At 38.5% G+C, this 26,340-nt stretch overlaps 1 protein-coding gene across 2 annotated transcripts; it reads right to left on the bottom strand.

Moving 5' to 3' along the window:
- Positions 1-2,449: 2,449 nt before the first annotated feature.
- Positions 2,450-25,104, bottom strand: prkcq (protein kinase C, theta). Of its 2 annotated transcripts, none has more exons than XM_037760531.1 (18): positions 25,020-25,104; positions 19,387-19,784; positions 11,037-11,236; positions 10,141-10,201; positions 7,962-8,142; positions 7,851-7,882; positions 7,682-7,767; positions 7,109-7,238; positions 6,607-6,716; positions 6,123-6,258; positions 5,852-6,021; positions 4,944-5,117; positions 4,765-4,856; positions 4,549-4,611; positions 4,316-4,454; positions 3,921-4,109; positions 3,659-3,787; positions 2,450-3,392 (listed from the first exon to the last, which is right to left on the bottom strand). In XM_037760531.1, the coding sequence occupies exons 2-18, from the start codon at positions 19,502-19,504 to the stop codon at positions 3,231-3,233; spliced, it is 2,172 nt and encodes a 723-aa protein (XP_037616459.1). In that variant the 5' UTR covers positions 19,505-19,784; positions 25,020-25,104; the 3' UTR covers positions 2,450-3,230. The 2 variants fall into 2 exon arrangements, with proteins under 2 accessions (XP_037616459.1, XP_037616460.1); XM_037760532.1 differs by lacking the exon at positions 25,020-25,104 and adding an exon at positions 20,037-20,186.
- Between the last annotated feature and the right edge of the window lie 1,236 nt (positions 25,105-26,340).

Here is a 26,340-nt window from a genome sequence, read left to right as displayed (position 1 = left end):
CTTCTATTGTTTTTACATTTGAAGGTTTTATATTGATTTGACTCAACGGAAATCAAACTTGGACATCAAATTTCCTAAAAGACAAATATGAGCCAAAATTTGACAGAAGGAGTAGGCTTTTGACAACATATATTACTGTTTTTTTTTTTTTTAAATTTCCAGATTGCACAAAGATACTACCTAGCTGCGGTGACAAATATTCAGTTGGCTGCACAAAGAAGATACATTTTAAAGGTCCCATATTATAAAAAAAGTGAGATTTTAATGTTTTTTTTACTATAAAGCAGGCTTAAGTCCTATATAAATACTGTGAAAGTATTGAAACACTCAATCCACAGGGAAATACACACAAACCGTATTCAGAAACTCTGCATTTGAAACAAGCTGTCAGGATTTCTGCCCATTCCTGATGTCACGAATATACAATATTTAGACCCTTGACACAATTTTAAACGTAAACACTCTAAATGTGTCCCAGTTTATTCCTGGTTGCAGTGTATGTGAATGTCATCAGCTGACAGGAAGTCAGATGGACCCAAGCTGTTGCCTAGCAATGCAAATCTGTTGCAATTCCGTCAAAATGCGCTAAAACGGAGCGTTTCAGACAGAGGGTAAATACAGGTATATTCAGGTCAACAGTATGGGGAAAATAAAGTTTTTTTTAAACATTACAGCATGTAAACATGTTCTAGTAGAAACACAAAATACAAGTATGAACATGAAAATGAGCACGATATGGGACCTTTAACCTGTTTTCCAAGTTGCTAAATTTGTGTTTCAACCAAAGATTGTAGCAGGAAGTGACATATCATTGCTTGCATTATTATTGTGAAAAAAAAGTTTAATATTCAATTAATTTAAAATCAAAGTCAGTCTACAATAATTCTCTTTATAATTATTTTAATTTTAATGCAAAAGTCTTTTCCGTCTTTTCCTGCATCGCTCAAGACGGGGGAAGAAGAAGAAGTGCGCACCGAGGCGGAATGTCACTTCCTGTCGCCATCTTTGTTTATATTAATTAACAGCCTCAACCATCTTGTGAAACAAGTTCAAAATCGAGTTGACCTGAAGAGTGTTTCATGAAGGTGGAAATGTCTTCTAAATGGCGGTAAGTGTTGTCATTTGACCTGAATATGTAAAAGAGGAGGTTTATCATGATGTTAGCAGGTGAAATAAGGTTAGTGAGAAGCTACAGCACAGTTAGCTCTGATTGGGGTTAAGCCACCAGGTGCTACAGAAAACTATTTATTGTCATTTTTAAACAAATGCAGTTGGCCCAATGTTAATGGAAACACATTGTGCTAACAAAGTTCACAGAGAGACAACTCCTAGTTACTCAACTCAGTAGACAACATGCAAGTTTTGGCATTTCCCTCGCTTTAGCGATACTGTATGTCAAGTGTTAGCATGTTACCAGATCCAGTAGCTCAGGGGTCTCTAGGCAACCTGCAGCTCCGGAGCCACATGCCGCTCTTTAGTTCCTCTCCAGTGGCTCCCTGTGGATTTTTAAAAAAAAATAGTGGAAATGAATAACTGTTTTTTTGTTTACATTTTCATTTTTATTTATCATTGTTGTAGGTCTATGGTACGACGGAGTATTAGGGCCACTTTGAGGAAAAAAAAATAAATCTGAGATTTCGAGAATAAAGTCATAATATTACGAGAATAAAGTCATAATATTACGAGAATAAAGTCATAGGTTTACGAGAAAAGAAGTCGTAGTATTATGAGAATAAAGTCATAATATAAAGTAGTATTTTTACGTGTTATTTTCTTTTTTCTCGGAAAGTTATGACTTTATTTTCGTAATATTAAACTTTATTCTCGTAAACTTCTGACTTTTTTTTCGTAAAGTTATGACTTTATTCTCGTAACATTCCAACTTTTTTCTGGTAATATTATGACATTTTTCTGTAAATCTCAGATGTCTTTTCCCTCAATGTGGCCCTAATACTCCGTTCTTTTTATTATTTTTGCCTAAAAGTGAACAGATAGTGATTTCACTCAGCTGTTCATACCGTATCTCTGGTTGTATTGGGCCATTGTGGGCAAAGTTGCAAGTCACTAAGATCTGCTTTATGACAATATTGGATTTATAGGATTGTTGTGATGATTAATGTGATGAAGCAACTTGATTTGTCAGGTATTTGATTCACTGGCTTTGTCAAAAACACAAAATCCAATCTGGCTATTTTTTCAGTAAACATCCGTGCCTGTCTGCAGGACTGACTGTTTTGTTTATTTCATCATGAAACAGTCTGAGATGTGAATTTGTTTTTGAATTTCCTTTTAACTTTGGAAAATATATTTTTAAAGGGCAACGAGAAGTGGAAAAACTGAGCTGGCTCCTCTTCCTGTCTCCACCTCCTCCACTCTCTCTGTACATATCTGGTGAGTGATACTACACGTAAAGTTTTGTTTTAGTCAGAAACAAAACAGACAGCAGTCTAAAAAAACACACATTTTATTGTACAGGTTCAGGATTCACAATGAAGAGAACAGTAAAAACTACAGCTGATCTAAGTACCCGATCCAAATTACAGCCTCAATAAAACTCCTGAGGTACAATAACGTAAACAAAAACCTGCTATACATTAACACATCTACATCCAACTGATAATACAGCATATCAACAGAAATAGATTACATTTATTTACACAACAAAAATTATATTTTTAACACGTGTAGGTAAAAGACTCATTAAGCAATGGAATAGGACAGGAAATAAAATGATAACAGGAGAATAGATGTATTTTGGTGTAAACTAAGTTTGATATGAGGCACCATAAGTTCATTACAACACATTTTCTATTGATAAACACCCCGATGAGGCAAGATAAGGGGGTTGAATACTTTAAGATGGAATTAATTATATGCCACTACATATTTGACTTCAGGTAAAATGTAAATTTGTATATCTTGGTCTTTGTCTCAGCCCAGAAGTTTTTGTTATTTGGCTGTTTTTAAAAAGAGTTTTGTGGATATTTTTGTTTTTATTTAAAATAGAGACATAAAATACATGCGTCAAAGATCCCGTCACAGTTGCGTAGTATGTGCCTAACGCCCAGGTCACCCCCTTAGTGGTTATCATCATGTTTTAATACGGATACAGTTGAGTTTTGTGACATTCACGGTCTAAAGTCTCTGCAGTTTGTTTCAGTTACAGTTAAGTGCTGGTTGTGAGTGACTGAGCGGTTTGTTTGTCAGGTAGTAGGTTGTCGGTCCGGCGATCAGCGTGCTGCGTTGCGAGCAGCCATCCCCGGATTGACAAAGGAGAAGTTTCTGAACATCGTCTGGTCGACGCTGTTGATGAGCGTCCGGTCGGCGCACGACAGCCGCGGCTTCTCGTTGATGAACTCTTTGTCAAAGTTACTGCAGTCGCTGGGTGACGTCTGCGAGGGGGGAAGGGAAAACATGTCAATACACACAATGATACGTACAATACATTACTAATTTAACAGTCTCACAATCTGTTGTAATACACCAATTAATGTAAAGCTGCAAGGATGAGCAACATCTGTACATGAGCAAGTTGCAGTATTTTTTCCATCATGTTATATACTGTAGATAAATATCTGCAGCTCACAAAAAAAATCATACCCTTCAAATTTGAATGAAAATTGAGACCCTGCTGTGCATCAGTTGTGGATGTACTTACTATAGTTGGCTTGAAGGGCGGCGCCACCTTGCGTTGTTCCAGGTTGGTCCAGTCGGTGCTGCTGAAGAAGTTGTGCTCTCTGATGTTTCCCTTCACTCCCAGACGCTCCTCAGGCTCCCTCACAAACAACTGCAGCACAAACACAACACAGGTTACACACTGATGGCTGATTTAGAGATATTCACATACAGGCAGTCGAGTTAGAGTTTAACAAAAGTAGATATAATCTGTTGGTGCTTCTCCAGCACACCCAGCGTCTGACCTTGATCAGCATGTCCTTGGCGTCTTTGGTGAGCCAGCGGGGGTAAACGGGGTTGTCTGTTCGTATGGATTGAAACAGCTCCTCTTCATCGCGGCCGTGGAACGGAGACTGACCGATCAGCATCTCGTACAGCAGCACGCCAAACGACCACCAGTCCACTGAGCTGTTGTACTTCTGACCCAGCAGGATCTGACACACAATCACACACACACACCGTTAAAACATACTCTGTAGCTTTTCCAAATTTGCCTTTAATATCAACATGCTGTCTGATATTCATTGCTCTTTTCTTGATGAATAAGTTGGGTACAACCTTTAAGGTACATTTTGCAGTGTTGGTTTATGCATCAATCTATAATCCTGTATGAACATGAAGATGTGGTGTGTGTGGTCACCTCGGGTGCGATGTAGTCAGGTGTCCCACAGAAAGTGGCGGTCCGTGACTCCTCCTGCATGTTCTCCTTACACATGCCGAAGTCTGCAATCTTTATGTGGCCCTCCGAGTCCAGCAGCACATTATCCAGCTTCAGATCCCTGCAGAGGAAGAGGAGGATGTGAGCAAGAAGAGCGGTTTGGCCTCTTGTGTTTTCTTCTTCTTCTGTGTTTCTGGTTTATACTGAGACTCTACCTGTAAATGATTCCTTTAGAGTGAAGGTACTGGAGCCCACAGATGATTTCAGCTGAATAGAAGCTGCAGGAAGACACAAAATACATGGTATGGGTCACTTTTGTCTTTCCTGCTGCTCGTTTCATTTGCAAGAAGTACGAAGGAAGTGAAGCATCCCACACAGACAGATAATTATTCGTCATATTGGATGTCATGCCCTTTTGACGGGATACATACGTGGCTCTATGCAAATCAAACTTGTGGCAGCTCTGGATGTGGAACATGAGATCGCCTCCGTTCAGATACTCCATCACGAAGAACAGGTTCTCCTGGGCACAACACATAATGCAGAGAGGTCAGGGCTGTAGTTGTAGCCGAGGAGGGGCGTCTACAGATGTGTTCATGGTTATTATTACCTTGGTCTGGAAGGTGCAGTAAAGGTGCGTGAGGAAAGGGTTTTCCCAGGCTAAAGAGAGGACCCTCCTCTCCACCATGGTGCACTCGACGTCGTCGTCCATCAGCACCACGTCCTTTTTTAGAGCCTTCACCGCGTAAAAATGCCCGCTTTTTTTCAGCTCAGCTAAAAACACCTGCAGCAAGAGCATATAAAAACAATTGCTGCGGCTGGACAGATAATATTTTTTTTGCCACCCACTTTTAACACCACCTCTCTCGTGCCACAACAAGTGGTCGGTTTGACAGATAATATTTTCTTTGACACCCACTTATATCGCCCCCTCTCTCGTGCAACAACAAGTGGTTGGTGGTTTTCTGTGGAAACTGGCTGCAGAAGAACAAGAAGTGTTGACCACAAGAGTCATAATGTGCTGCATGAAAGCCTCAAGTTGATGAGAATGACTAGAATATCACTGATGACCATATAATGGAACAAGTCTTCCCCTGTTATGCTTATTTCTAGTAACTATTAAAAAGTCTTATAGCTATAAGAATGCTGAAATAATCTGCATGTATTTTTTAGTAGGGCTGTCAATCGATTCAAATATTTAATCACGATTAATCGCATGATTGTCCATAGTTAATCGTGATTAATCACAAATTAATCACATTTTTTATCTGTTCTGAATGTACCTTAAAGGGAGATTTGTCAAGTATTTAATACTCTTATCAACATGGGAGTGGGCAAATATGCTGCTTTATGCAAATGTATGTATATATTCATTATTGGAAATCATTAACAACACAAAACAATGACAGATATTGTCCAGAAACCCTCACAGGTACTGCATTTTGGATAAAAATATATTCTGATCTATCCTGTTCTGTGCTTTTGCTTTATTTCTCTGAATCCGATCATCTCCAGTACCTTGCCGAAGCTGCCTTTCCCGAGCATCTTGTGCAGGACGAAGTCATCGACGGTGAATTTGGGTTGGTGTTCCTTCCTGGGAACCGCGTACAGAGGCTCTTCGTCCGTCACCGCCTCCGTGATCGACCTGCCGCCGTCGGTCGGCCCGTCCCACGAGACACCCTGCGGCTCTGCAGGTCAGGAAGCAGGAATGGGAAACAAATGCATGATGTTAAAACACGATCAAGAAGAACTGATTGATGAGAGTGGAGGTTTTAGAGGGTGTGTGTACCTTTGTTTGCAGGTGTAGCTGTGGCTGGTGCATCTGGCACTAACCCAGACGGAGCTCGGACCATTCCCGGCTGGCCGACACCGACCGGACCTTCCCGACCGATGATTTCATTTTCCGTGTCTCTCCCGCTTCTGGCCTAGAAGCAAAAGGTAGGACCAGTATCAGACTCTGGTTTTGGGGGTTTGATCCAACATTTATTTTGTTGATTGTTTGAAAGTCAAAACTTTTGGTGGAAAAGCCTCTGAAAACTGCATCTACACCATCTTAAAAACACTTGGAATCCATCAACGAGAAACAAAAGACCTTAATAATACACCTTCTTAAACGTTAAATTCATGGACCAGTACATGCCATGCTCAAGTAAATTCTAAAACAATTATTTTAGGTGTCTTAGCAGCTTGGTGAAAGCATTTTTCTCAATAGCAATTCCTCAAAATATACACATTTAAACATTTTAAAATAGTAGAAGATTTGTTAGTCCGACCTGCTGTTTACTCTCGATCATGGCCAGAGCTTCAGCCATCAGTTTCTGGTTGACCCCACAGAGGTTGGCTACTTTCTTCTGGCATTTATGATGGACGTTCATGCAGCATTCTGCACAGAAAACACAGCATTACCACCATATAATAAAATAAAAACATGCCATTTGAGAACAGTATATCTATGATCGATATGTCACTGATTGTATATTTTTACACATATTTTCGCACGTAATGTGTGAAGCAGCAATGCTTTGAAAAGCGGATGTTAAGCTTTGTGTGTGCAAGATAAAACTAGATTAAGAATATTATTCTCTTAGTTAACAGAAAAAAAATACTTTTTCTGTTATAAATTCAGTTATAGAGATTCTTTCTCTTGTGTTGCCCATTTTGTTGTTGCATGTATTTGCACGTAACGAAACGTAATGACGTCATCATTACAAGTCCAGTTTCATAACACAACAAGATACATAAAACCCCAGAAATCATAAAGCTCCCGCCTCTCACCCTCACATTTGAGCCCCTGCTTGGCGATCCCCCACAGCAGAGTACCGCAGTGTTCACAGAAAGTGGGACTTTTGTAGTTGTAGACTTTAAACCGGTGGGGCATGTCGATCTTGAAGCGCTCCTTGTGGATCTGCAGCACAAACATCACATCATATAAAGCTTATCATGGAGGCCCTTATAGTACACTTAACGCCTAAAGCACCAGTCGAAGAAACACTTCCTGTATCCAAACAGTGGGTGGCAGGTCTGTCCTGTTTATACAGCGTACTACAACTATGAGGTTGTGCATTTTCTTTGGTTTCACGCACATGAACTCAGCCGGTATGACGATGTGGCTGAGGAGGAAGTGAAACGAGCGAGAAGATAAAAGCAGCATATGAGACGTGACAAGAGTATCTGGTGTAATGATACCTCCGTCTGAGGTGATTAGTAAGCAGCATAACCACAAGTTCACAAATCTCTTACACATACTGCATCAGCAGATTTAACTGTGTTCACAAGTCATGATGACACTGTTGTAGAGTATTTATGTGAAACAAGGAGTGTCTGAATCAGTGTGAGGCAAATACTCACCATCGTTTCTTTGCTGTTTATGGCTGAACCGGTGCATTTGGCGATTATTTTGTCAATGCATTTTTTGTGAATTGCTGCGTTGCACTCTGAAAGACACAAAGATGACAGTTAGTCACGTGGCATCATTCAAACTTCCAGAACGTCAGTGGAAAATAATCTTAACACTCACGTCTGCACTGGTAGCCCTGCTTGTTGAGACCCCTGTGGCGGATAAAAAACAGGTTAAAATGACTAATATGGTGATGGAGAAAATGATAATTTGGTGGTCTTCGTTACGCACCAGACGAACTCTTTGCAGACGGAGCAGAAGGTCGGTTGAGGGAAGAACGTTGCGCTGAACTCGTGACATTTGACGACGTGAACTTTAGCCTGTTTGATGGCGCCTCGCCGGTGATGGAGGGCGAACAGACCCTCTCTCTCTCGTTCGGAGTCGGGGTCTCCCTCGGTCTGGCCCGCAGCGTCTGAAACGCATCATAGTACCTTTTATTTAAAGAAGAAGAAGATTCAAAAGACATAATGTTGTTGAACTCAGCTTTCTCCGGGCAGATTGATTGCTTACTGCAAAAAAGATTTCACACCTCGACTTCGACTTCTCACCTTTTGTGGATCGAGAAGTGTTTCTTATTGACTGAGTTTCCTTTTTTGTAAACCATCTCATACGGATGAGTCAGTCTTTTCTGTTGCAGCCCAACTTTGTCATCTAATTTTTGCAGTTTAACATAAAAACTTTGCCTAGTTGTACCCTAAAAATCTAAAATATTCCCTCAGAAATCACCAAACTGTCAAATTAATAAAGCATTTAAAAGAATAAAATGCGGAGAAGTGTCTAAACTACTGTATAAATGTTTTGCAGCTCTCCATGACTCGGTATAATAGTGGTTCAACAAACTGTACATCTTTTACAGAAACATTAAATTGGCAGTGTGAATTACCTGACTTTTGTCAAAGAATATTGTACGGTGCACAGGAAACAACAATATCTTTAACACCTTATCTTTTTGAGTAGACTTTACAGCCTTCAGATCATAAAGATTAGCCTACTAGCTCTTATTCACTTTTGTTTTTACAGATTTTGTTTGGACTATAGATTTAATTTAAATTCGTCGTTGAAAGCCCTGACAAAGCCTTACAGTGGTTGAAACATTGTGGCGTTTTCTTAATGATTTAGCCACTATATTAAAGGCTTTTTAATATATTTCCTTCCTCGTTTGTCACTTGTTTTAATATTTTTGAGTGCCTGAATTGCCTTCCTGTCTAATTGATTTAATCTGCTTTTATTAGCACGTGCAAGTGTATTGTGAAATTACTTTAAAACACAAATCATCTATGTGTCCAGACTCGACTAAATTTCTTGCCGCAGCGTTTCACTCAGGTGTGAGAAAATGCAGCTCTAAACTTTAATGATTTTTTTTTAATAGTACGCAACTTTTTGTTGATGGATAAATTGGTCAAATCTTTATGTGCATATTGTAATAGTTATATGTTTATGGTTGCAAAGTTTTGTTTAGATTTTGTTGTCCTTGTTTTGCGAACAGTGTTTTTGGCACTATGTGCGAGAACATTGAGCAACCCGTGTGCATGAAAAGGCACGATTAAATATCTATTTAGATGTGCAATTTATTAGATTTATAAGAGAATTTCTCCTGTGCTTCTATGTAGTTCAGGAGGAAGTTTCAAAGACCAGGTTGTCACAGCGTACCAGCCGCTATGCCACCTGTTGTTCTGAGCAACGATTTCCTATTTACAAGGTCTAAATATAGAAACATGAGTTAGCTTCTTCCTTTTAGTTGTCAGTGGTTCTCAGGCCTTGGCATGGTGTTAATGTCAGTAAGGGATCCAACACAAAGCTCACACATATCCACAAGGACCGGCAGCGGGCAGAGACTCAAAGATCTTATTTTTAGTTTGAGGAAATATAATTAGGCTGCGACGATTGAGGCTCATTAAAATACACATGCAGAGTTTTTAAGGACTATACAGACAATTTGGATGTATTTTATGATCACATTGACTATATTTATACAGTATTTGATCATTTAAACTCTAAAAATATCAAAAATATTCCCTCCGAACAGTCACATTAAAGCATTTAAAATAATAAAATGTGGAAAAGTGGCTAAAGTAAAAAAGTACTGTAAGTATTTTACAGCTCTCTTGGTATAATAATGGTTCAACATACTGTCACTTCAGCATTGGTTTCACTTTTCTGACCGCGAGGTTGCCCTCTGGTTTTTACATGCACATTTAAAACGTTTCCTTTTTTAGTAGTGAGGTTACCGCATAACTTCAGATCATCAAGACAATTAGCTCTTCTTCACTTTCAGTTTTACAGATGTGGTTTGGTCAATTTACAGCTGACAGCTAAGAACTTTTTTTTGCAGTTAATAGCAATACTATGTCTTGCAGTATGTATTGTAGTTGTATTAACTGATGACTGATCTTAGGTTTGAACCACTCACCACTTTTCTCCAGATAGTATTTGGCCTCCATCAGCAGGCGACCCTGTGGCTTCAGGTCCAGCTGAGACAAAAAAGAAACCGAATGTCAAAAGAGAAACTGAAACAAAAGCAGCGTTAAAGGACAGAAATTCATGAGAAAGACACTGAAAATGAAAAGGGCACGATGTGGATTCAGGATGATGACGCACACAGAGGACCACACTGTGGAGAATATATTTGATTTCATTCATTTGTTGTACTTTTATTTGTTAGTTTGATTCTTAGTTTGGTTTAAGAGACAGTTGGCGTGAAGCCTCCGGTGTCACTCAAAGCAAAGTCTTTCCAGGGAAAGAAAGTATCTGGTGCACGAGAAGAGATGTGGGTCTAATTTCTGACTAGTTAAAAATAAATTGAGGAAGAACTGGGTAATTAGCATGAGCAGCGATGGCCTCCATAACCTGGATATAATTAAGCTGTAACTAATCAGGCTAAAGTGGGATGAAAAAGATGTGAAACTGAACTTCTGTACGGCTGAACCTCTGTTCTCCTCCTCCAAATCTGTATTTTTGGGGCATCATTTCTGCTCTTATTAGTTATTAGATGGTGTATAATAGAGAGATGACAAGAAATGAGGGCAAAGAGAGGGAAGGCACTGAACAATGGTCTCCAGCTGGACCCCTAAGGCACAGTACACCCCAATTCTTTATTATTTTAACGTGTAAATAAAGCAATATTTCAAGTTAAAATGTCTCCAGGGGAAAAAAAAGCCAGTGTGTTAATTTTTTAATGACTAAAAGGATTACCGTTTTAAACTTTTGACCCTGAAGTGAGTCAGCCCATCTGGATTTTTTTCCCATTGTATCCAAACAGCTGCTCCGTGAGAACAAACACATAACACACCCATCCCACGCACTAACCCAGATCTCCAGCTTGCCGTTCTCCTTCTTGCACCGCGTCGCCAGCGAGTCCAGAGCCACCGTGGCCTCCGACTTCAGCTCCGCCGTCCGGTCCTTCACCATCACGTGCATGATGCGACCGCGGTGGATGTGGGCATCGAACGTGGTGCTCCACGGCGGGTACATGGTGGGCTTCTTCTGCTTGTACACTTGGCCCTTTTCTGGAAAAGCACAAAAAGCAACAGTCATCTCTATTGGAAGGCTCTTTGACCTTTTCTCAGCAACAGACAGGAACTAAGATGAAAAAAGCTGCACTGGGTTTCACCTCAATACCTAGAAATCCTGTGCGTCAGCAAATTAACCGTCTTCTCGTTACTGGCAGGGTACAAGTTGTGACAAGATGCAGTCACATTGTTTTCTGGACAGACACTTAAAGAATGAGTGGGTATGTTCTGTATTTCTATAAAAATGCTATTATGAGGAACTGGGGGAAGGACGCGCCAACGCCAAACGCCTGATAATCGTTGAAGAAATCCTCTTAATGGAAAGACTGACACAAGTCTTGAGGTTACAAGAAGCACAACTGGAAGAAAAATAACATTATACAAGACTCAAAATGATGGCAACAGGACTCTATAATTGATGGAAAATATGTGAATGAATTTCCCAAACAGTTTTTGTTTACGTTACTGTCATTGTTCAATGTTTCAGATCTTTTGCTCATAAAGATTTAAGTGGAACAACATCTTCATGCTGCCCCAAATATGCACTAGAGCACTAAATGTGTATTATTCCGCCACTGAAAATAGTCCCCAACAAATGCACTTTTTACTTCTGTTTAACGGCAGGGTCGGTGATTTTTTTTTTAAATGCTCCAACAGAAAAACCCACCCCAGTGTTGACTCTTTTCTAATGAAAGTAGATAGCAGCACTAGCTCCAAAAGTCCCTAAATCTAGAGAGAAAGTCGCCGAGTCTGCAACACTGACAGCCCGTCGCTTCAGGTCTCCCTACAAAGCCACTCCCACACTATTATCATTCCGAACATGAACATATCATAATGAACGGCGAACATGGCTACTGTAAGTACTCACAACTGTCAAACTAGCTGCTTGTGAAAGACTCCGGTGATGCGCAATGAGTGTACGTCCAATCATTTTATTATATAAATGTAGTGATTGGACGGGTTTATTACAGTCCTGTGACAGCCACAGATACTGTGTTTTCTTTTTTTTGTCAGAGCATTTAATTTATTGATTGCTGTCAAAATGTAATGAGAATTTCAACTCATATAAAATTTTTTTTTTTTTCGAAAATCTTTACCAACCATGCCTTTAAGTAAAGCCTTCTAAAAATAACAATGCCCTGTTGATTTAGGAAATTATTCCACATTTTTCAAAATTAAAGTACAAATTCATTACATGATTTAAAAGATGTATGTCTTCAGAATGAACAAATGCGCTTAGTGCCACTGGGCAACTCCCGGGTCTGAGAAGTGAAGCAAATAAATAAGTGCCTTAAACGTGCATTCTTTCTAACAGCCAGCAGGGGGCGACTCCTCTGGTTGCTAAAATTAGTCTGATTATATAGAAGTCTATGAGAAAATGAGCCTACTTCTCACTTGATTTATTACCTCAGTAAACATTGTAAACATGAGTTTATGGTCTCAATCGCTAGTTTCAAGTCTTCTTCAATACAGCATGATGTTCATTTAGTAAATTATGGTCCCATTTAGAGTCAAATAGACCATAAAGCAGGGGATGCTTTAGGGCGTGGCTACCTTGTGATTGACAGGTCGCTACCACGGCGTTGTCCGGTCTGGGAGTTGTCCGTGTTTTCGTCTTACAACTTTAAATCTTTCACAGTGTGTTTTCAGTTCATGAAAATGTCTTATTCAGCGTTCGGTCTATGTCCACTTCTTATATAAAGACTATGCTTGGAGTTGAGATTCAAAGGGTAAAAAAAAGCTTTGAGAGACTTTTTCTGGGATTTGTTGATAAAAACAAAAGTATAGATTATCACCAGCCTTATCTTTCAAGGATTTAACTCGCAAGTTTTGATTAATAACATTCGGAAGATGGAGGAGATTTCCTGCCAGTGACGAAAACCGACACCAGGAATTAATCTGGGAAAAACGGATGGATGTATAGCGTGTCACTCTCAGGGGATTATATGATCTTTTACAGTCCTAAACTGAACAGCTGGAAACCGTGACTTCTTGACATTAACATATAGTTAATCTCATGCCATGTGCAAGTGTCGTTAGATGTTATAACTTTACAGTCTTATTCTCTTACGTTGCCACATTTAGTTTTCATTGCAGCATGTTGGATTTGACCACCTGGTCAGCAGACCTTTATGATTATCGCCTCAGTGTTGAGAGATTTTTGATCACATCATGTGGCTGGATAAAAAAAAAAAAAAACACTCCGGCTTTCATAATTGACATCTGCTCATTTTTCTCCGCAATAACATCCCATATATACACTTGCATAACCGCCACATGCCGCCCTGCTGCCTCAACAATAAAGCCCGCTAAGCTTTTTACTCCTTGATCCACGGCCTTCCCCATCATCCGCTCATCAGCTGTCTGTCCGCCGGCTCCGCCAGCTGCTGTCTGCGCCGATTAAAGCACCCAGAGAGGAAAATATGTCTGTTTCTCCCCAGACACGTAGAACTACACCAGACTTTTTCAAAGAAAGTTTCTTTGCGGCGTTGAGAGAGGTGACACGTTTTGGTGTCAGCCAGTACTCAGTAGTCAGTTCCTGTGGTATTCTGTGAAAACGTACCAAGGTGGCATTTAGACTTAGGTGTGCGTCTGCTGCTTTGAAGGAGTTTACATTTCCCTCTTTTTACGCACTGTAGGTGTGTATTCAAATATGATTAATATAGACATATACACACCACAGCTGCTCCTGATTACTAAATCCTAACTTAACAAAATCTGAAATCTGAAACTAACTACAGTCTTATTGGCAGCATTTGAGCTCGAACACCTTGACTCAGCATGCAGGTTTGCCTTTATTTGAATGTAAAAGTGGAAGTTAACCCAGAATGACACACTGTTTGACTGCAGCGACAAACTGTCAAACAAGTTTTTTCCATTAACATATGGGGGGTTTCTGGTAATCCAAAACCTGATGTCTTCTTCCTCTGTGCCATAAAGCTCCATTGTTGTCTAAAAGCTATCCAAAACACATCAATAAGCCTCACTGTGTCACTCTGTGACATGATCCTCCATTGCCATGAATACTCACTGTAGTTTATTTTGACTCAATCCCACATTCAGTACACCGTCCTGCAGCCCCAAACTTTCCAATCTAAATACTTCAGACTTGTTTCATAGTGACAAACAGAAACACATTTTAATTTGAATCACGTTAACACCTCTTTGTTTTGCTCTGATATTGTGGGTGCTTTGTAATCAGATAGCCGGCTTCATTCGCCAGCTCATGAAGACACACGAGACAACCGTCGCTGTCGCTCAATATAACCGTTATCATATTTATCTCAATTTAGCTAGTTTGGACTTAGCGTCGCTTGAAGATATGGACTGACTCAAATATTTCTCCATGATTGCCAGCTGCCAAGCTAAGCAGTGACTGATTCATGACTGGACTTGTGTCACAATCATATCAGAGTTTCTATTGGCCCAAAAGCTGACATGGGTGGTAGTAATGGATATAGAGTATGTGAACTGCAGTAAAGAGATTGTTCCTTTTAATAATATTTTTAAATTAACTATTTATTCTATTCTATTTTTAGTGTACTTTTAGCTTATTTATTAGTGCTCTTAATTATTAGTTAATTACTTTATAGTTTTCACCAATTATTTTGCACTGAAGTTTCTGAGTGGTGGATGTAAGAAACACAATTTTGTTTTTATGTGGAGCATAAAAATGAAAAATAAAGGAATCTTGAATCTTATATTGGCGCAAATGGTCCCCATCTGTAGATATGCAGACAGCATAATTTAATAATTTAAAGCTAATTATTCCGTGGACCCCACTCTGAGAATAAATGCACTAGAGCACCAAATGTGGATTAATCCGCCGCTGAAAATAGTCCCCAAGAAATGCACTATTTACATCTGTTTACGAAACAGTTGAGTAACGTTTGCTAAAAACGACAGTGACCAGCTGTTTTACGAAATAACTGACCCTTTTATAAAAATGAAATTATATATTTGTGAGCTTTTTGTTAGTTTTTTTTTTGATGGACGTTTTAGTAGGAACCAATGGGCTCGCGTAGGAAGTCAAAAAGTATTGAGAGGCAGACTAACTCATCATTGCTTTTTGGTGTTTTCATGGGATTTGTTGACAACAACATAAATATAGAATGATTCCAGCCTTATTCTTTAAGGAAAGACTTTATGACCAAGCTTGTGGGATTATATAAGTGCAGTTACAGAGGTATACAATATGCATAAAAAGGCACCCCTTAATAAAAACTACTACGTTTACTTGATACCTACAATAAATCTATAAATGGAATTTTATAATTATATTCTTTATAGACTAAACATTTAGTCTATTTATAAGAAACAGCCTATATATTATTAAAAAATGAAAATAATGATCATATAAAGCCCTAATAATGTTCATTGTACTGGAATAGACAACAGCAGACATGCAGCGAGGAGTTAACTTCAGCTTCCTGATGCTTTTGGCCAATCATGACGCTTGCTTTATATTTGAAAACCATAAAAAAAACGAATGACTTGTGGGGCCTTTAATGCTTCCGTTCTGTATATGACTTGCTGTATGCTTAGCTGAGTCAAAAAAAGACTAGAAGCGCCAGAACACTTTGTAGACGACTTCAAAAGAAAAGCTGTTTATTGAAGCTTTCCATCACTTTTATTTGAAGATGAAATCAGTCGCAGTGAGCCAGAGAGCCTGATGGGACATATGTTTTGTTTTTGTTTTCTGGCCAGCCTCATCATCATTTCACAAACTCAGCACGGTGCCTGCGAGCAAACATGCCTGCCAAAAATACCCCAAAACCCCCAGTGAAACCAGTGGTGCAATGTAACAAAGTACATTTCCTACTTAAGTACAATTTTGAGGTACTTTACTTTCCATTTTATACAACTTAGCTAGTTCTATTCTTCTATTCCACTACATTTTGGTGACAAATATTGTTCTTTTTATTCCACTACATTTATTTGACAGCTATAGTTACTTTGCAGATTTAGATAATTCGTACAAAATATAAATCAACTAATAAATTGTGATATATTATTATAGGTTAAGCTACCCAGCAGTATATAAAGTAATTAAAATTAGCTCCACCTTTACTAGCTACTACATTAAAGTGATGTACACATTAATGCACCACTAATTATAATTTAGTAAGATAATATATAGCTATGAATCTGAAAATGGGCCATTCTGCATATTTGGGACTTTTACTTTCAGTACTTTAAAGGCAGAATGAGTAGGATTTTCCTAAAAAACAATTTATAAACTCATTCAAAAATAATCCCTCTCAATCATAACTTATGACCCCTCTATCTGTCTGTATCTGCACCCTGAAGCCCTCTGCCTGGATTTTCTTCTTCTTCGATAATGAATATTTGAAACGGTTTCAAATTGACATGACTTTCGGGACTTTCGGGACGTTTCTGGACGTCAGCCTCTATGAAAACGTACCGACCAGGTGCCAGATCGTAAGCATGCATCCAAGAGGAAGCTACGAAAATGGCAGACAAAGCTCGTTGCAAGACAAGCGTGAATCTGGGGTTGGTTTCATCTGCTGGCGAACACCCTAACCCAACTTTGAATGTTGTCTTTACAAGCCGCAACCAAAAAACCCTAATTATTCTGCCTTTAGGTACATTTAGATGCTAACTTAACTTTAAGTTAAGTTCTTGAAATGATTGTCGTCAGTGCCACTTGGCCGGCAGCGACCGGCCAAGTGCGGACAGACCCATATCCGGCTTTGCTGCTGCCTTCAACCGGAGGAGCAGAGCTTCACCTTGGTGCGCCGCCGGTCCCCACTGGGAGGCAACACCGACGGCACGGTGCTGGAGGCCCAGGCCGTATTGCAAGGCCCACTGGAGGGAAGGGAGGCACGGGAGAACCAGAACCAGGACTAAGCGGGACAGACTGTCTTACCCTTTTACAGTAAAATTAGAGTTTTTTTAAAGGGAATCTGGTGCTCGGAAACACTACCGCTTTTGTCCACAGGGACCGCCAAAATCAACACAAAATGAAAGTTCCTCGTACTAACTTTAAATACAATTATGAATTCAGGACTTTTACTTGTAACAGAGTATTTTTTTTTACAGTGTAAGCCTGGTAAACAAAGGTAAAATCTAGTATTGTTTGATACTGTTGCAGCTTCATTGTAAACACATCATATGAGCTATAAATCAATATATGACAGTATTATTTCCTGTAAGTCTCCAGTGTTTTCTTGCTCAATTCCGTGTTATACAGGCATGAAAAAAGATTTGTATCTGATGTAAAGTGAAATGAAACTAAAAGACATGGTGCCTGCAGTGAGTCAGTATAGTGTAGATGAAATACAAAAGGCCTCTCTGGTCTCTGCAGCCTCGTATCGGACCAGTCTTGTGGTTTCGCAGAGGAAAAGAAACATCAGAGCCCTCCTCTTTCCTCTCAGTGACTCTCTACTGTTTTTAGCTCTATCCTGCACTCATATTCACCAGCGGTTAAAGATAGCCAGATGCAGAACAAAGATATCTGCTCTGAGTCCGTTATCACGCTGGTAAGTGTCCCAAAGTCGAGACATTGAACGTGAATCAACAACTGCAATGAGGATAGTAAAAAATGAAGGTTATTTTTAAAAATATGTGGACCAGCTGGCATTTACAGTGCTATCTTTATCTGTTCTTAAACACATCCGACTATATGGAGCCTGCTATTGTATACCTCAGATCTCCTTGTGTTACATTATACAGTACTCATACAATATATGTCTTTTAAACTGAAAGTAAAAATACAGATCCTCTAAAGAAATAAAGATAATCTGTGAGACTCTATGAGACTGTAATCTGTCAAACATAGTTTAGAAATAAAGATACTACTTCTACATTTCTATATTTATTCCAAACACCCACTGTTGTTGCTTAACTGAACATAAAATGCATCACTTCCTGGGTGGGAGAGGATTTAATATTTTTCTGAGAAAGAGCCAGTGAACATATGGTGCTTACAGGAGCAAATGCTCAAGCTTTCATGAGCTGGAATTAATGTTGAAGGCGGTACAAAATACATGTAAATGTATTTATATTTGTCCATTTTAATGCACAGAGGCTTTGAAATGTTACGGTATTACCATTTGAAACTGTATTTTTTTTGAGGATGGAAAAGTTAAGGCTGCAGCCAACGATTACTTTCATCACCAATTATTTTCCTCAATAACTGATTGATTATTTTGTCTATAAAATGTTAGAAAAATCAAAATTTTCCAGAGCCCAAGTAGACAGTTTCACATTGCTTGTTTTGTTCAAGCGACAGTTGAAAACCCAACGATATTCACTTAACACTACTAACTACAAGACAAAGAAAAGCAGCTAATCATCACCTTTACAAAGCTGAGACTAAACTAAACATTTGGTATTTTTGCTTGAAAAATGACTCAAACAATGAATCGATTATAAATATAGTTGTTGACTAATTTTCTGTGGCTTGACTAACTGATTTTTTGACGCAGCGTTTTTAGCTCTACATTATGATTTTGATGGTATTACCACAACTAAAACATACTTATCAACACCTCAAAATGCTCCATTCAATTAATTTGTGGGTTAAAGTCTTCCCATATTTAGCCACAATCTAACTGCGTTGATCAATCCCACTCTAAACATGTATGTAATCAATTATCAGCACATTAGAATTGGACGACGCCAACTAGACCACAACTGATTCTCAATAAAAGGTCAACAAACGCTGAGATATTGGACGCATCACTAGTGGTGATTAAACGATTAGTTGATTAACCGATTAGTCAATAGACTGAGAAATCGTTTGTCATGCAAAAACACCAAATATCTTGTTCCAGCTTCTCAAATGTGAGGATTTGCTGCTTTTTTTCTCTATTTTATATCATTGTAAACTAAACATATTTTGGTTTTGGACGGTTCAAGATGGTACCTTGGGCTCTGGGAAACGTTTTTCACTATTTTCTGGGATTTTATAGACTAAATCAGAAGAACCATTGATCCAACCGGCCTTTAGTTATCGACATATCTGTCTCAATGTGTGCATATATTTAAAAAAAATAAATAAAGCCAAGCAAAAACACCAAATATTCTTTGGCTCCAGGTTCTCAAAGGTGAGGATTTCCTGATTTTGCCATATTAAGATATCCAAAATCTAAGACGAGATCTAGTCGATTCAAGTCACTAACCTGTGTCGATGGCCTCCTTCATGTAAACAGCACAGTACGGGTTCAGCACCTCTTCATGGTAGGCCAGACCGGGATCTATCTCAAAGTTGGAGAACCCAATCCTTAGGAAGGGAGACATGGCTGCAGGTTTTTAATCTCTGAACGCAGCGCAAATATCCAAACGGCAACCTCCAGGAAACCTTTGAGACGATGCCTTCTTTGCAGAGCAGTTTCAAGAGATTTCTCAGATTTTGCGAGACGGCGTCGCTGTCAACCACCTTTCCTCCACCGCAGCACACGCCGACTGCCCCTTTTCCTCCAGAGGAAAAATAAGTCTGGCAGGGGGAGGAGGAGGAGGCAGAAGAGGAGGAGGAGGAGGTTTTGCCTTTTTGTTTTCCGCCCTTGACGCTTTAAACAACCTGTGAGAGGAAGAGACAAAGAAAGAGAGAGAGATATTTCATCACCCGTGACACCGTAACCACAACTCTGAGCGAGTTTTCCCTGCAAAACTTTGTCTGCTCCAGCTGGCTGTCAAAGCCAAACTAAATCAGCAGCTAAACATCTCCCCACATGGAGAGACAAATATAACCAAAAGTGTCTGGAAAATGTTTGAGGAGCACGTAGAAACACAAAGCAAGACAACAAACCAGCTAAAATAAAAGCACCCATACCTACAGGACTGTAAACACCAGCTGTCACACGTCGCAGACCCTTTGAGCACCTCATAAAAATATATTTTTGTGTGTGATCAACCACAAAATAGTAATCTCTTGTGTTGCCTCTACTGCAGCAGTTTTGATGGAAAAAGTCTTGGTGGACGGTCGATGTGAAATTTGAGGCCGGAGAGCTGTGAGTGTTTAATGTGTGTGTGTGTGTGTATGTGTGAGTCCCAGTGGTGACTATTAATAGAGCTGAAATACTAAACGCAGTTCAGGAATATGCGACCGCATCGGCTGAGTCGGCAATACTTGTTGTCATGATCGTCAGGAGCGAGTCACCTTCTTTACTGTAAACCTCGCTGACCCTGAGTCAGTGGTGTCATGTGAGTAGACGGACATAGAGACATATAAAGTACAGTTGGTGGAGGCAGACATTAAACATCTTTTTATTAAATTTAATTAAAATATTCTGTGTTTACTGGGTAGAGTAAAGCTGCACCGATCAATTTTTTTATATTGACAATGGATCAAATGTGTAATATAAGAACTCATAAAGACGAACCCACAGAGAAGTCTTTCAAACAGCCTGTTCGCACGAGACCGCCTGTGAATTAACTGATAATGCGCAAGGCTAAAGCGTGTAATAACACCTTTCTTGCTGTGTCATTTTCACGCCATGAAGTCTGCACTGACTGTAATGTAATGATGTAGAATAAAAGAGAAAGTCTGAAGCTGTTCATATCAACTATAGTCCGTCTCACTTTCTGTTAATTTTGGTGCAGACCAATTGCGATGAGTAGTTATTACCTTTTTCAATTATAATATCTATTTTTTTTCCAATTAAATCTAACTTGCATAAATGTCTTTATCTGCATGTAATAGTCACACATAGTCACAGACTGATATTGATCTTGATATTGAAACTCACACACACACACCCACACACCCACACACTCCTCCCACCAACACAGATTCAAACATTTGAACTGTGCAGCGCTGCAGCCTCCTGTGCCGTTTGTACCTGTTGTATAGCTCTGCTGCGTTCATGCACAGGAGGAGTACAACTTCCGGTGCTTACGTTACGACGCTGTAACCACACTTCCTGTCTCTGGGCGGTTTTTATTTTTCATTTTTGAAGCTGCACAGGTGGGGCTGTCGCAAACACTAGATAGAACAACAACACAAAACTCGGCTGCTCTAAATTTTGAGAAGGTGGGCAGAGAGCAGCGAGAAGCTTAAAGTTGAAACCTTTATCAGCATCAAACAACATTATTAACTTTGATTTATTCATATTTACTGTCTCTCTCTGTATTAAAAGACCTGTTATTTAAATTGGGTGGTGCTTTATGGTGGTAGCAGAGTGTAAGTTCCTCGTATTAGATTTCAATCTGACTCAAGTGACTTTACTTACATACGTATGTAACTGCATATTAGAAAACTATAGACTGAGCCTGAGACATGATTGGATGCACTAAATTTAGCCCTGACCTTAAACCTTCATATGATTTCATGGCTGGCTCATGTGTAAATATAACTTAGCTCAGTGTAATTGGGATACTAGTTACACTAAAGCATGATTATGTTTACGTTAATGTGTCGTAGAACTCTGTGCAATGAATTTATTCAGGTTGAAACTGGGTAGAAGTGGAGTTTATACAATTAAAAAATTATATTTCATTGAAAGGTTTAAAGGTTCAGTGTGTAGGGTTTCAGGGGATCTATTAGCAGAAATGTAATATAATATTTAACTATGTTTTTGTTAGTGTATAATCTCCTGAAACTAAGAATTGTTGTGTTTTCGTTAGCTTGTTTCTACAGTAGCAAATAGACCATAAAGCAGCGGATGCTTTAGGGCGGGGCTACCTCGTGATTGACAGGTCGCTACCACGGCGTTGTCCGATCTGGGAGTTGTCTGTGTTTTCGTCTTACAACTTTAACCCTTTCACAGTGTGTTTTCAGTTCATGAAAGTTAATTATAACCTTTTTGGTCGCCTAAAAATTCGGTTGTACTTAGCTCCACCCTCTCGTGTCACTTCTGGTTGCAAAAAAACAAGAAGGCGACGGCCAAAATGCTGAACTCGAGGCTTCAAAACGGCAGTCCACAAACCAATGAGTGACGTCACAGTGACTACGTCCACTTCTTATATACAGTCTATGGCTACACACTATGTGTGTATAACAGCGAAAGGTGTGTATATAGAGTATTAAGCTGTTATATTCATTTTTATTTAGCACTCAAGCACCGTTTTCCTTTGTTTTTCTGACTCTTGAGCAGCTGTAACAAGTGAATCCCCCCGGTGTGGGATCAATAAAGATCTTATCTCATCTCCATAAAGAAGTAGAACTATAAATACGATGCCGTCAGGCTTTTCCCTTCAAGCTCTGAAGATGGCAGGCTGTTGCTTAAACATCAGCTGCTGCATACCCATCATTCTTAAGTGCTCCTGCTTTCTTTGCGAGTTAATATACTTGTTTAAGACTTGTTAATGTTCCATGCACATATGTATGGCTCAGGTCTGAAGCAGAGGGCTGATGTGATGCTCAGTAAAAGCTCACATAATTTAATGTAATGCACAATATAAAGTGAGGTTAAGACACCAAATACTGTATAGCTCATTGAGCTGATGTGATGTAAAGTATGAAACCTGTGGTAACGTCCTATAACAGGATTACACCATCTACTGTGTATGCCCTCTTTCTTCCATATGAAGCAACTGTACTTTACATGTAAGAGGATTTAAAAAGTACACAGCAACACAGAGGTCATTGTTAAAACAAGCTTTATATTGTAAAACAGCAGCTCAAACGCTGTAAATCGGCTGATGATGATGTGCTTTTCAACACATAATGACGTAAACACAGGCCTTTTCTTTATTCATTTTTCATTGTAGTGAGCTGGTTTTTGTTTAATATTGAACAGGAGCTGTCACATCTCTGCGGTCTGCTCTTGTGGCTGATGTTTACAGACTTTTATTATATTGTGTTTTCTCTGAGCACACACTTTTATGTGTGCAGGCATCAGGGTGCCATCTGAGGCGGTGGATTTGGTTCAAACCACCCGCGGGTGCTCAAATGCCACCCCCACCCGTCCTCAAACGCACAGATGGAGATACAGGGAAGGTCAAGCACCAGTGAGACCTTTTCACAAAGCTTTCATGAGGCAGGGTGTAAAGTCAAACGAGCCTCCCACCTGACCCCTCTGTAACGGACACCTTCAAAGCACTGTGTGTGTGCGGACTAAAGCTTTTTGAAGTAGTCAAGAGAGGAAGAGGAGGAGATGTTTGTTGTTATTGACAGGAGGTCCATGTGTGTGACAGAAGCCTTTGATTATAGCTGCCGCTTTGACAGGCTCTCCAAGTGTCCCTGAAGTGGTCACTCATTCAGATATAGAACATAGTACACACAAAGGATGTGACCCTCAACCGCCTTCATTAATGAAGTATCTTGCCAGTAAAATTAGTTCAGATTTAGGACACATTTTACAGTGAAAAGAGGCCATTTAACGAATGTAACTGCAGTGCTTAAAGTCCTTTCCTTCAAGAGATGGATAGCTGTAACTGCAGGTGTTGCAAAACGACTTAAACAGGCTGCAAAGTACATTTTTTGAAGTACTTGTATTTTACGTTATCCTCCTAATTCACAACATTTGAGAGGGAAATATTGTACTTTTTTACGCCCCTACATTTATTGTACACCTTTCACTATTTACTTTGCAGATACACAAAACATATGATCAATTTATAAGATATAATGCTTTATTATAGACTAAACTACCAAAAAATACATACAATTATTAAGATAAGTTCCCTCTCAGACAGCTAACATGCTACGTTTATTTGCAAAGCTGTGAATGTAACTTATTACATTTTCATGAGTCGTATACTTGCATATAATTCTGGTGTACTTTACGCGAATATTTCCATTTACATGCCACTTTTTACTTCTACATTTTGATGATTTAACTACCAAAATATATATAAAGTAGTTGAACATTTACTCATTTACAAATAACAGTAAATTACTAAGTTTATATTTGCAAGGCTGGAATGTAACTAATTACATTTACTCATGTCGTGCACTTTAATATACTGTATTTCTGATGTACTTTACTCAAGTATTTCCATTTATATGCTACTTTTTTACTTCTACTTCACAACATTTCAGAGACAAACATGTTCTCTACATTTACAGTATTTGATTGTTACTTTGCACAGTCAAGATTTTACAAAAGAAATATGTAATCAGGTTATAAAACACAATGCATTATTATGATTTAACTACCAAAATGTATATAAAGTAGTTCAAATTAGTTTCATGCAGCAAGTTTATTTGCAAGACTGAAATGTAACTAATTACATTTACTCAAGTACCATACTTTTGTACAGTTTTGGTGTAAATTGGAAATACCTGTACTTGTGCTTCACTGTATTTAAGAGGGAAATATTGCACTTTTTTTTTACTCCACTACATTTATTTGACAGCTGTAGTTACTTTACAGATTTTAGGGGTCATTCTGCTGCACAATGAGTATTTTTTACTTTTGATACTTTGATACTTTGCTGTTAATAAAGTAAGATTTTGAATGCAGGACCTTTACATGTACATGTAATGGAGTATTTTTTCATGTGATACTTTTAAATATAGGATCTAAATATGTCATCTATTACAGAAACTATAAAACTATACAAGACTTCTGTGTTTCTAAATTTACCCAAACAAGCTAATAAAAAGCTCACAGTGAAGGTTTCAAAACAAAAGGGAGAACTGAAATAGCAACCACTCAGCCTATAATACACCAGAGGCTAAATGTCAAAGTCACATGCAGCTGTTTATGTTGTTTTTTTTTTTGTTCTTATTACAGTGCAAAAGGTATTAAATGCATGCTATATTATACAACACCCAAACTCAGCAGGTCATTAATGCAGTAAATAGCAGGAATAGTTCAGTTATAATTAGTTCAAACTTTGTAGAAATACTGAAAACAGTTGTACTGACCTGTAAAACACCACAGAAGTTTAGTGTTGGCAGACAGAAGCTGCTCTGCATCAGATCACTTCTCAGACAGACTGGAGGGAGCACAGACAGTGCATTTAACTGTGATCTCATGAGACGTTCAATGACTATTGGAATTTTGTGACTACTTACCATAATCATCTGAGCTAGATGTGACACATTTGAGGAGGCAGTGAGATTTTTTTTTTTTTTTTTATGAAGTAAAGTTTTTTGAATTTCAAGTTGTCAACAACACAAGACACAGAAAAAGAAAAATAACAAATTTTAAAAATTTAAAAATAGATAAATAAATAAAGCAAAATAGGTCAGGATTGGCCAAAACTAAAAGACAAATAAAAGCAAATATATATATATATATATATATTTTTGCACATATATAAAATTGCACAAAATCCAGTCAATGAAAAAACAAACAAGGAGAAGCCACAGGCTTATACAAAGGACCTCCCCCCAACCCCAGGAGAAAAAAATACAATAACAAAAAAGGAAGAAAGATCTAAACTAACATAATTTTAAAAATAAAACAAAAGTTAAACAACAACAAGAAGTACACAAAATGTGCAGAAAACCTAACTAAACAGTGGAAAACAATCCAATAAAAACAATGAAATACATACAAAAAACAGTACAGAAGAAAAGAAAATATATCTAAACCTATCAAAAAATAATTAGACATCATTAAGTGTGATGATAATTTCCTTTTTAAAATGTGCTAAGGATAAATAGACAATGTTATAGACATGTTATCAAATAAAGTTATCAGATGACAACCATGCCACTGTTAATTGTCTTCTCAAAGTCAGTAAAAAAGATGAATGTTTGGAGGCAGTTAGCATTAAGATTGTTTTGCCTTAATGAAGTTTGCTCATATTTATTTCGAACATAATAAAAACAAAAAAAAGATAAAAACAAAACTAAATAACAGTAAAATTAAATGAAGGATCAACCTATGCACATACTCAGTAAATGATCATCATAAACAACACGGTTTAAATCTTACATGTTCGAAAAGAAGTAGAAGTAAGTCATACATTTAGTTTCAGTGTTTGTTTTCTGTGCAGTAGTAAGTCTTGATTTTAGCAGCTGCAATTTCCGAGGAGACATTGAACGCAACATTGATCTATCCACCCACATACACACGAAGTGAAACTTCTAAAGAAGTAGAACTTATAGGAAATATTCAGTGATTTTAAATGAGGGAAAGTCATAGTGTAACTGTTCTCAATTCTCCATACACATAAAAATAAAAAATAGCACTCATTTTTGCACAATTTAACTTTTAGAGTAGGTTTGCCTGCTTTTC

This window comes from Sebastes umbrosus, chromosome 23 (assembly GCF_015220745.1).
Source record: "Sebastes umbrosus isolate fSebUmb1 chromosome 23, fSebUmb1.pri, whole genome shotgun sequence".
Taxonomy (NCBI): Eukaryota; Metazoa; Chordata; class Actinopteri; order Perciformes; family Sebastidae; genus Sebastes; species Sebastes umbrosus.
The sequence above is the reverse complement of the archived record's forward strand: the minus strand, read 5'-3'. Positions and strand labels throughout refer to the sequence as shown.